Below are 12,404 nucleotides of genomic sequence, written 5' to 3' on the forward strand. Positions count from 1 at the left end.
TTGCCAAATCAGAATGATATTTCCTTTCTGTCTATTTAATTTAATGGAGGATTTATACTCTGTTACCTCGGGACCGACTTCTGAAATGCAGACATGGGAAGAAGGTATGTGTGAGAAGAAGTCACTTTTCCTTTTCACAATCCTATTCAGTAAATGCAAATGTCTTTGAAGAAATTATTAAAATCCTTTCCTTTTAAAGGAAACATAAGAGTAGAACTTGAGAAATGAAAGCTAAAAGATAAAATCCATTATGGTTTCTTAGATTATTTATCCACTTGACAAAGAAGTCCTTGACGCTGTGCTGGACGCTCCGAGGAAGACCAAAATGAGTGCAGCACAAATCCGCATTAGGAGAGCATAAAGCCTCAGAGGGAAAATAAAATGCAGACATGCACTTATAAGAATAATATGTCATTATCAGAAACCCAGTCAAATAATGGTATTTTCACCAGTCTAACAAATTTGGGCATCTGACTAGCACACTCTTTCTTTAAATGTTACAAAAGTGATTCTCTATTTTTAATTAATAGAAATGCTTCCCGTGTACATAGTTCAAGCTTTCTGTTCTTTCAGGCATATAAGTGGTACGAGCTTGGGCACAAGAGGGGCCATTTTGCATCTGTATGGCAGCGCTCTCTGTACAACGTGCATGGACTGAAAGCCCAGCCGTGGTGGACCCCAAGAGAAACAGGCTACACAGAATTAGTGAAGGTGAGTGCTAACTTAGACTTCATCCTCACGAATCGTTGTCTTTTTCCTACTCAAAATCAGATAATGCTTACCACAGAGAGGAATGTCAGGGAGGAGATAGATTTTACATCCAGCGACATTTGCAAAAAGAATCTTTTCATCCCATTAGCCAAAAGTTCAGTTTAGATGGTGAAGAAAGGAAGTTTTCTTGAAGAGCAATTTGCAAACATTTTGACTTTAGGACCCCTTTACACTCTAAAAAATAGGGAGCACCCCAAGGAGTCTGTGTGTTTGATGGGGGGGGGCTATGTCTATCAATATGATTTTTAGAAATTAAAACTAAAAGAAAAAGTAATATTTATGAATTCTTTAAAAATAACAAAAACCTCATTGCGTGTTAATATAAATAACTTAAAAAATAACTTTAGGGGTGCCTGGCTGGCCCAGTTGGTTAGGCATCCAACTCTTGGTCTCGGCTTGGGTCGTGATCTCAGGCTCGTGAGATTGAGCCCCACGTTGGGATCTGTGCTCAACGGGGAGTCTACTGGAGATTCTCTCTCTCCCTCTGCCCCTCCCCCTGCTTGTCTTCTCTCTCTCTCACAATAAATAAGTAAATCTTATAAGTTAAAAAATAACTTTATTTTCAAAACAAAAAAATGTAGTAAGAAAAATGGAATGGTTTTATATTTTTACAAATCTCTGTGATGTCTGGCTTAATACAGGATAAGAGGGTTCTCATATCTACTTCACGTATACGTCCATTAGAGTGGTGATAGTGTCATTTGTCAAGTAGCGTCTGGAAAATCCATTGTACACCATGAAAGATTGAGTATGAAAAGGGCAAATAACATCCTTATATTAAAAAGGAAATAGTTTTGATCTTGCAGAATCCTTCAAAGGGTCTAGGAATCCGCTGGGTATCCCTGGACCACATTTTGAGAACCACTACTTCTGAGTGGATAGAAAAAGAAAAAAGGCAAATATTTTTAGAACATGTTGTGGCAGATTTGTAGGATAAAGAAACTGAGTGATTCTAACTACTTAATGGCAAAACAAACAAACAAAACAAAACAAAAAAACACAAGAGAAAAATTAGAAGTTTTTATTTTGGTAAATTAAATCCAAATGGTAAGAATGTCTACTTTGTAATTTTGGTAGAGGCTGGTCAGAAGTTTATGATTGCTTTGGTAAGCTCTTTCTTCTTCTTAGATGTATTAATAAAGTGGGAGGTAAATTAACTCGTAGTTTTAATAAAAATGTAAATGTCATCCACCTTATAGGTTAGATGGGCCTCAGTGATCCAGTTTGAGAATCTAACTGCCATCTAGACATTGTTCATATATAAGAAAACACATTCTCATGTTCAGACAGCTGATTTTACATCTCCGATGTGTGTTTTCCAATACCACCGAGCGGTTCTCCAGTTCTCAGAGGACACAGGCTGGGTGTCCTACAAATTTAACTCAATTCTGACACTGTCTACCTAGAGGTGGCATCAGGTTGCACGGGTTAAGGGCCCAGTCTCACAAGACTGCCCCCATTTCAGACACCAGTTGCAAGTTCAGGTTGTTCCCTATGCTTCTCATTGGCTATGGATTGGAGGTGCCCACAACCCCCTCCTTGGGTTTGATTACTTTGTCAGAGTGGCTCACAGAACTCAGAAACATTTATTTAGGTTTATCCCATTATCATGATGAATGTTATAAAGGATACAGATGAACAGCTAGATAAAGAGGCACATAGGATGAGACCCAGAAGGGTCTGAGTGGAGGAACTTCTGTCCCCATGGAACTAGGGTCTTACCTTCTCTTGATCTGTGGATACTTTCAACACAGAAGCTCATCAAATCTTGTTCAAGTTTTTAGAGAGTTTAATAGGCAGTACCTATTTCCCCTTCCCAGTGGCTGGTGGATGGGGCTGAAAGTTCTAACCTTCCAGTCATTTGGTCTTTCTGGTGACCAGCCCCATCCTGAGGCTATCTAGGGACCCCTCTTCTAAGTCACCCCATTAACATAAACTCAGTTGAGCTCAAAAAAGATGCCTTTAAAAGACACTCCTGTTATTCAGGAAATTCCAAGATTTTTAGGAGCTTTGTGCCAGGAATCTGGACAAAGATCAAATGTATATCCTATTATACCACAGGTCACCCCCTAGTTTTTGTTTGCATTTTTGTTTTTGTCATGCATCCCTTATAACAAAGGATCATAACAGTTAATAGATATTGGCATGTTACTAGCGTTCCATTCAGTCACTAATAATTAGTCCAGTCCATCATCATACCATTTGAAAATAGCTCCCAGGGCAAGGCCACTCAAGTTGGCAGGCCTCCATTAGCTCTCATCAGGTCCCAAAAGTATGAGTGGTCCTAGAAATATATGGCTTTACCTTTTCATGCATCTGGTATAATTGAGAGTATCATCTCTTGCCCTGAGCCTCTTTTGAGGTGTTGATATAATATTGGATTTCCCTCCATTACAAAACCCATTTGTTCATTCCCTTACTCTCAGCTACTGTTCCTCCTTCTCTTCATTTATGCTCAATATGTTTCCACTTTTGGAAAGGACATGAGGTTCGACCACTGTGCTGGTCTAGATCACGGGCAGCAATCCTAGTCTAGTGAACACCTGCCCCGCCCATGCAGGTAGGGTAAAGTACAATAAGTAGGTGCAGAACTAAAAGGCCCATTCTTACCACTGGCAATGTAGCTACTGCATTCACTTATCTGAGAGAGATGGGAAAGGAAGAGCAGAGTTACAAAATATTGATAATTTTGGGATCTGGGTGACAGATATATGGAAGTTAATACTGTTCCCTCTACTTTTAAGTGGTTTACATTTTTCAAAAAAAATTTTTTTTGCTAAAGAACATCTTGAATAGAATATATCTATAAGATGTATAAGACTTCATTGAAGAATTTTTTTCTACTTGGGGAAAGAAAGTTTCAATCTAGTGTCAATTTACCTACATTAAGTAAGTCTTTCTCGACCATACTTAATTCTGTATTTCATTGTAAAAGCACATTGTAAGCATCATAATCCAATTGTAAAGTAGGCTGCCATCAGTTAGATTTGAATATTTTATAAGTCAGAAAACCATGGTGTGGTGACCATGAACGCAGATTGATTTAAAGAGGTTCTCTAGCCAAAGCAGAAATAGTACAGGAAAAACATCTTCCTGGATAAATCTCCTACAGTGAGCACTGTCAGCAGTTCTTTCCGTTGTAAAATTTCATCCTACATCGGATGGTATCACACTGAGCTCTTCTGATTCTCTTTCTGCTATCTAATCTTCTTCTCCTGGTCTCTTTGTGAGTTTATTTCTCTACTGTGGCTTTTAGGATGCTTTCAAGTTCAAGTAACAGAAATGCAACTGGAACCTGGCTTAAGCAACAAGGAATTTGATTGACGTGGGTAAAGGAAGCACAGCCTAGCAGTAGGGCGGACTTCAGGGGTTGTGCACCTGGGTGGCAGGTTTTCTTGTTTCTGCACTTCCTCCCTGGTCAACTCTGTCCTTGCACTTGCTTAAGTCAAGATGGCTGCCAGCAGCACCTGGAATGGAAGGTTAGAAAGTATTTGAGAGCTTCATAACATTGTCGAGCCATCACACCAGGCCCAAATGGCTTTCCAGAAACCTCCTAGGAGACCTTGTCTTGGTGATCATAACCATGTCACATGGGCACTCACGATTACAAAGGAGTCTGAGAAACCAAGTAGCTAGCCACAGGCTGGGGCAGCAGGCTTCCAGTAGGAGAAAGAATGTACCTCTCCATCACCCAGGAAACAAAAATCTTTTCCTTCAGTTTGATTGAGCCAGTTAAGTCACATTTCCATTCTGGAAGAATTACTGGCAAGGGGCTATGAGATTATCTTTAAACCAATAGATCAGCCCCTGAAGCCAGCAAAAGGTCAGATTTCTCTAAGTCCAGTGGAATACCTCAGGGGAAGTAAACACATGAACTAAATCACGATTCTGTTAGGAAGGAGGAAGAGGTACAGTGGATGTTTGGAGAGTGACCTCCAGTGTTCAGTGTCCTTGCTAACTGGGGATATGCACTCAGATCCAAACACTATTCTCTGCTCTCTGTTTTCCCTTTCTTGTCATTCATTTTCTAAAATAAAACCTTTCCACTCTGGTTCAACTGCTGTTAAAGTTTCTTGTTAAAGTCTTCTTGTTAAAACCAAAGCTTTGCTCTCCAAATGGATTTTTCACTCATTCTGTTCTATCTCCAACAGACATTAACATTCATTGGGAAAGTTAATTCACCATGTAATCTCATGGCTAATACTTCTTTCCAACTTTATAGTTTTGGTCAGAGATTCAGCTTTACCCAAAATTCCAGGTTTATTTCTGTGTCCATATTTCTTGCCACTGCCCTTTACTGTTTTTAATTTAGCCAAAATTCTTCCTCCCACCAGACCATCCTGTGTGATAGTCTCACCTCCCTTTACCCCTTCCTTTTCTCCTTCTACCCCTTCACAGCCAATTTCTGTTTATCCTTCAGATGTTAGAGAAGTGGTCATTTCTTTTAAAAGAATAAGCATGTATCCAAAAGCACTTTATACATTCTTTTTAAGCATTTATACTGTATTCTAATCACCTCTTTAGTTCAGTGTAGCCCCCCGAGGTCATATGCTCTAAGGTAGCTGGGCCATGTTTGTCATATTCACAACTAGTACAGTATCTGATACATGGTAGGTGCTCATAAATGAGGTGAGTTGGTAGAAGTGTCTATAAAGTCTCTTTTCTCTAGTTGTTTCATAGATTTGTCAGAAGTCCCAGGGATATAAAAATCATACCACTTACATTTCTTACTTATAAGGAGTTGGCACAACATCCTTGTTGGCTTTCCCTGAATGTGGGGGAAATTCTCTTGTATTGCTACTGCACTGGGAGGGATGCCTAGAGAAGAAAAGATCCTCGGGGCCCCCGGGTGGCTCAGTCGTTAGGCATCTGTCTTCGGCTCAGGTCATGATCCCAGGGTCCTGGGATCGAGCTCCGCATCGGGCTCCCTGCTCCGTGGGAAGCCTGCTTCTCCCTCTCCCACTCCCCCGTGCTTGTGTTTCCTCTCTTGCTGTGTCTCTCTCTATCAAATAAATAAAAAACCTTTAAAAAAAAGAAAAGAAAAGATCCTCTCTTTATCTTCTTTCTCAAGGGCATTCTTCTTCCTCAAGGGCATTCTTTTCTAGAAATTTTTGCTGTATAATAGGGAAGGATATTTAGGGTGTCCAGAGTTCCTGTTGAAATTTCAAGTATTTAATTATGCTTATAAAATATTGGGGGGTGGGGCAGGATTTGAGGATGGCAGAGGGAACATCTTTGTAACTCTGCCCCTCCATAAAAGTGAGGAAAGCACTGAGAAGAATTGTCAAAATCAACATTTGCAGAGCTCTGTACATTAACCAAAGAGTTGCAGCAATTTGAGGAACATTTATTCAAGAAAATCTGCTAAGCCTCAGTGAGAACAGAAGGATTTATGGGATAGTAACTTGACTTGCTCTCATCCATTCCTCCCCAGCTCCAGAGAGCCTTAAAAATTAGCAGTCTCACAACACTAGGTGTGAAGACCATGAAGACCACAGTTTTTTGGCCATCAGTGTAAGCAGGTTAGGTATGGGGCTTTTTACAGTTTCATATCCAGAGCACGGTCACTATTTGACCAACTTGTGCTGTTCAGAAAGCCCCATTCTCAGGACAGTGTTGTTATTGACCTCACTCATAAGTATAGCTTTGTTAGTCAAAAGGATCAGTGGCAATTTTTTAAATATTGGGGCAAATGAGAACCTGCCCACTGCAAGAAAATCTGCTTAATAAAGAAAATCTGATGAACAGGATGCCCATGAGGGGCTTTGAAAAGCTCTGACATATTCCTGGGGATGTCTATTCCAATATATGTATGCCGTGGGGTGCATGCCCAGGAAATGCCCAAGGGGACCCCAGTCCTTTGCCTTTGGTTGACTCTGAGGCTCATCACAGGCAAGAAATGATGGCTAGAACATAGTTTTAAACTGCCTGAGCATTGCAGGCATGCTCCAAAACTCACATAGAGCCTCTCAACAAAAAGAGGGAAGAGTTACTAGTTCAAGCAATTAAGGAAATCTCTGACCATGCATTAGCTGACTATTAAGCTAACCAAGAAGAAGCTTTAGTGGTCATGCATGACAGTAGAGTAAGAGACTTCACAGAATTAACCAAGAAAAGTCCCTAAACAAACAAGTAGTGGCAACAACAAAAATCAGCAACAACAAATGCTGGGGGAGAGTAGATCACACAATAATAATAGTCTCAATGAAAATTACATTTCACACATATTCGAGAGAGAGAGAGTGAGCGACGAGAGAGAGCGAGCGAGCACAGGTGGGGGAGAGGCAGAGGGAGAAGCAGACTCCCTGCTATTATTTATTATCTCAAATAAATAAAATATAAAAAAGGATATAGCTCACTTAATAGAGGATAATAATAAAGAAATAGAAACATAGAACAGAACCAAATGGAAAATCTAGAGCCACAGCATATAACAGCTTCAGTATAAAATCACCAGAGAGGCTCCACAGCAGATTTGATCTGATAGAGGAAATCATCAGCAAACTTGAAGATAGGTTGATTGAAAGTATTCATACTAAGGAACAGAAAGAAAAGAGAATGAAGGAAACAATGTGTGGGGGCACTGGCAAGTATAACAATATATGCGTTATGGAGTCCTCAGAAGGAGAGAAGAAAGGGAGGTGGCAGAAAGAGTATTGAAAAGATAATGACCAAAAACCTAGCAAATTAGATGAAAAACAGTACTGTACACATCCAAGAAGCTCAGTGAGCTTCAAGTAGGATAAACTTAAGAAACATACCTAGACACTTCTTAGTCAAACTGCCAAAAGCCAAAAACAAAGTGAGTCTTTTGAAAACACAGAGGACTCATTGTGGAAAAGGGATCCTCATTATGATTAACAGCTAATTTTTCATCAGAAACCATGGAGTCCAGGAGGCAGTGAGATGACATTTAAATACAGAAAGAAAAAGGCTGTCAACCAAGAATTCTGATCTAGCAAAACGATCTCAAAAATAGAGGAGAAATTAAGACATTCCTAGAGAAATAAAAACTGGGAGAATTTCCCACTAGCAGACCTGCTCTACAATGAATACTAAATGCAGTTGTTCAGATTGAAATGAAAACACTAGATGGTAACATAAATCCACATGAAGGAAAATGGAGCATTACTAAAGATAACCACGTGGATAAACATAAAAGAGTACATTTTTTTCCCTTGTCACTCTTTTCTTCTTACATATGATTTTTAAAACTGCCAGAGGGTAGACATAGAAATCAGTGAAATAGAACTGAGAGTCCAGAAATAAACTCTTACATTTGTGATCAATTGCTTTTTGACAAGGGTGCCAAGACAATGCAATGGGAAGAGAATTGTCTTTTCACAAATTGTGCTGGGACAACTGGATATCCATATGTGAAAAAAATGAAGTTAGCTCATATGATACACTAAAATGAACTCAAAACGGAAATAGACCTAAATGTAAGAAATAAAACTATAACACTTATAGAAAAAAACAAAGAAGTGAGTCTTTATAACATTGAGTTAGGCAATGTTTTTTTTTTTAGATATGACACCAAAAGCACAGTGACAAAGGCAAAATATATAAAGTAGATTTCATCAATCTTAAACTTTTGTGTTTCAAAGAACACAATAAAGTAAAACTAAAGTCCACAGAATGAGAAGTAGGTCATTATCTGACAAAGGACTTATATCCAGAATATATTAGGAACTCTGATAACTCAATATAGAGACAACCCAGTTTTAAAATGGGAGAAGATTTGAAAAACTCAGAAAAAGGATGCAAGTTTTCCTTTGAATAGACATTTATTCAAAGAAGATCTGTGAATGGCCAAGACGCACATGAAAAGATGCTGAATGTTATTTATCATTAGAAAAATGCAGGTCAAAACCACAAGATGCTGCTTAACACCCACGAGGATGACTATAACAAAAAAGATGAACATTAACAAATGTTAGCAAGTATGTAGAGAAATTGGAGCCCTCAAATATTGCTAGTGGGAATGTCCAGGGATGCATCACTTTGGAAAACAATTTGGCAGTTCCTCAAAAAGTTAAACAGAGTTATGGCCCTGCAATTCCACTCCTAGGTATATACCCAAGAGAACTAAAAACATCACATTCATCCAAAAATATGTACATGAATGTTGATAATAGCATTATTAATAACACCAAAAAAGTGGAAGCAACCTAAATGCCCATCTAAATGATGAATGAATGAGTAAACAAAATGTGGTATATCTTCACAATGGCAATAGAAAGAAATGAAGTACTGATGCATGGTACAACGTAGATGAATCTTAAAAACATTACACTAAGTGAAAGAAACCAGTCACAAAAGACCACCTATTAGTTGATCCTATTTATATGAACTGTCCAGGGCACCTGGGTAGCTCAGTCAGTTAAGTGTCTGACTCTTGGTTTGGCGCAAGTCAAATCTTGTGGGTTGTGAGATCATGCCCCAAGTTGGGCTCTATGCTTGAAGATTCTCTCCCTGTGCCCCTCCCCCAACTCACACACGTTATCTCTACTTCTCTCTAAAATAAATAAATACATCTTTAGGAAAAAAAAAAAAAAAACTCTGTTTACATGAACTGTCCAGATTAGGCAAATACATGGAGACAGAAAGTAGATTGGTGATTGCCAGGGACCGAGGAGATGGGGTAAGAGGAGTGACTGCTAATGGGTAAGGGGTTACTTTTGGTATGATGAAAACATTCTAAAACAAAGTCGATGGTTGCACAACTCTGTGAGTATATTAAAAACCACTGTATGGTAAAAGTTGAGTGAATTTTGGTATGTGAGTTATAGCTCAATAAATCTGTTAACATATAGTTCAAGTATGTTAAAAATAAATAGTTTTCTGAGGGGTTGATGATGAAAAACACTTAATAATCACCAGTGAGGCAATATAATGAGCAGCTTAGAATATAGGACTCCATAGCCACATTGCCTCATTTTGATATTTTGGTCCATTCCTTACTAGCTATGTGACATTGAGCAACACTTCTATGTGTTTTGCTTTCATTATCTGCAAAGTACCTATGGAAATGGTATTTGTTTCCTGGTTGTTCAGACTTAATAAGTAAATGGGAAGTGCTGAATAAGAATTATTATTATTATTAGTCAATTTAATTAATTACATTGTTTTCATAGGAAAATATTTTCTAGTTTCTAAAAAACAACTTAGAAAGCCAATTTTGAAATATGTATTACCAAAATAATACTATAACAGCTATCATGTATGAAATGCCTCCCATTTGTAATCAATGCACTGAGCATTTTTGTATATAATACTTCTAATCTTTATAAAATTCTACAAGATAGGTATGCTTGTGCCCACTTACATATGAGTAAAGTAAGGAGTAGAGAAATGAAATTTGCCCACGGTCCCATATTTAATGATGGCAGGGCTGGGATTTGAATAAAAATCATTGTCCTCAAAGTCCATACCCTCGCTGTAGCCCACTTTATCTCAAAGTTACTGAGGGTCTCATGTCCTTCTTCTTTTTGCCAATCATGTCTTCATTTCAATTCTGTTTCCCTACACTTCTTGATTTCAGCCCTGCCTGTTTTAAGTTCTCCTTTTTTTAAGAAGAAAAGCAGGGCCTGGGCATTGATCACCGGGTCCCCAGCAGCATGGAATCTCTGAGTGTGTGACATCTTGTGTTTGAAATCCAGTGCATTATTTGCTAACTATCTTTATTTGTAGAAATGTTAATATTGTGTCTGGTTACGACTTTCAAATAAAAAAGTAATTTCAAGGTGATCATTTGCCAGTACTGACCGTGCTGGGTAAGAAAATCCAGGGCTAATGACCATTCAGTTGACAAACACTTGTATGTCAAGATTCCTTCCATGGATCATGGATTGGGCATTAACATCTTAAAGTGGAAACCTAGATCAGGTAGCTGCCGTTTTTGGCCAAAATCCTTTTAGGATCATTCTGACCCTTCAGTGACAATTAACTACCATGAATGGCACATTTCCATTTAAATTATTCTCACTATATTACCAGTGAAAAGTAGAGTGCGATTTTCTTGAAGGCAATGGGACAGTGTTCAGTAAAATGCATCACCTGTGTTTTTCCCTTTTGTTGAATGTCATTGTTCCCCTCTTACTGTGTAGTTTGTAGTTCAGCAACTCTGCGCTGGTAAGAGGCTATGGCAACTGAATGAAAAAAAAATTAGAGAAAAATATTCCAGTAGAGTTTTCTCTTTTATGCATATTTTCATTAAAAGCGAGTAGGTTGCTGCCCAAATCACAAATATCAAAGCCATAGTGCTTTGGGGGTATTTAACATAGAAATTGAAACAAATGGATTAAAGTCTTTGCTAGGTTATAAATAGAAAAGATCTCTTCTAGCCAGAGAAAAGCCACCATTCTGTAAGAGTTTTGCTCTTCCCTTTTTTGAGATTAGCTTTTTGATCTACATTACTCCATGCCTAATTTAGATGTAAACAATGCATGCATAGAAATTACTGAATAACACTGAAACAACAACAGCGAATAGCAACTGAAAACCATAGTCTTTTTTTTTTTTTTTAAGATTTTATTTGAGAGAGAGAAGAGCGCATGCCCACAAACAGGGAAGGAGCAGAGGAAGAGGGACAAGCAAGACAAATGTTGGAAACATTTGTTTTGTTCTCAGCTCTGACCCCTAGGGAAGGTCATTTCACCCTCTGAGCCTCAGTTTCTTTATCTCTAAATTCAAAATAATTACCTCAGTTTCTCCTCCCCTGCAAGGTTTTAATAAGGCACAAAAATGAAACAAAACCAAACACAACGCAAACCTGCCGTCATGGATGTTCCTATGTGTGTTTACATGGAAGCCCTTAACAAGAGTCAACGCTTGGCTAAGGTTCTAGAATGGCATATGATGCCAATTTATGGCAACACAGCGAAAGGATAAAATCTATTATATTCTTTGAATTATTTCAAACTAAAAGGGTGTTTTTTTTCTGAGAGTGAAATTGGTGAGTTTTCAATATTGGTCAGTGAAAAGAAAATGTCAAAAATTATCTTTATCTGTGATTCTCTTTGGGGATTCACAGTACAGTGTTTAACATTTCAGAAAAATTGTAAACTGTATCTGTAGGTTGGCGCTCTATTTGCTGTTCCAAATTTTTAATCCTGTAGATTGTGATCTATGTCTTAGTAGACATCCACACAGGTCGATGTCTTAAATATACACATGCACATATATATTATAGATAATCTGTTTATCAAGCGATTTATTGATGGTATGCACAGAAACCCTCCCCACCAGACTCTTAGCCCCTTGATGTTAGGGACTTGGGGATTTTTGCTTGTCCAGGACACAGCTGAGTGCACTGGTCCCTGTAGGCAGAGTAGGGAGGGAGATGGTACCTTGTCTCACCTTTTAACTTCCTCTGACTAAGAACGTGGGCCCCCAAGCCTGCCAGTGTGGCCTAGGGGGTATAAGGAATTTGCTTCCTGAAGTCCTCAGGCTGGATGTTTCCCCTGGTAACCCAGACTATCATTTCTCCTTTATCCTGGTAGAAGACAACCTTTCTCTGCCACTTTCTAGAAAGCAAACTCCAGTTCTCCGAGACTCTTCTCTTGCCCTGGTGCAGAGTGCCTTATCTTCTCCTTTTTCTTCAGTAAGGACAACGAGAGACTGAATGTAAA

At 38.6% G+C, this 12,404-nt stretch overlaps 1 protein-coding gene across 4 annotated transcripts in view; it reads left to right on the forward strand.

Annotated features, from left to right (window-relative positions):
* Positions 1–12,404, forward strand: part of ASPH (aspartate beta-hydroxylase) — a 212,714-nt gene that overhangs the window by 165,712 nt on the left and 34,598 nt on the right. For all 4 annotated transcript variants that reach the window (XR_015768103.1, XM_088022826.1, XM_088022829.1 and 1 more), the window contains one exon: positions 574–711. Coding sequence is in view for 3 of the 4 variants with exons in the window: in XM_088022826.1 (XP_087878952.1) it covers positions 574–711 (138 nt within the window). In the remaining variant the exon portion in view is untranslated. The remainder of the gene's footprint in view (positions 1–573; positions 712–12,404) is intronic.

Source organism: Eumetopias jubatus, unplaced genomic scaffold (assembly GCF_037043125.1).
Source record: "Eumetopias jubatus isolate StellerSeaLion01/CBP00866 unplaced genomic scaffold, mEumJub1_p1.0 scaffold_4, whole genome shotgun sequence".
In the NCBI taxonomy this organism is placed as follows: domain Eukaryota; kingdom Metazoa; phylum Chordata; class Mammalia; order Carnivora; family Otariidae; genus Eumetopias; species Eumetopias jubatus.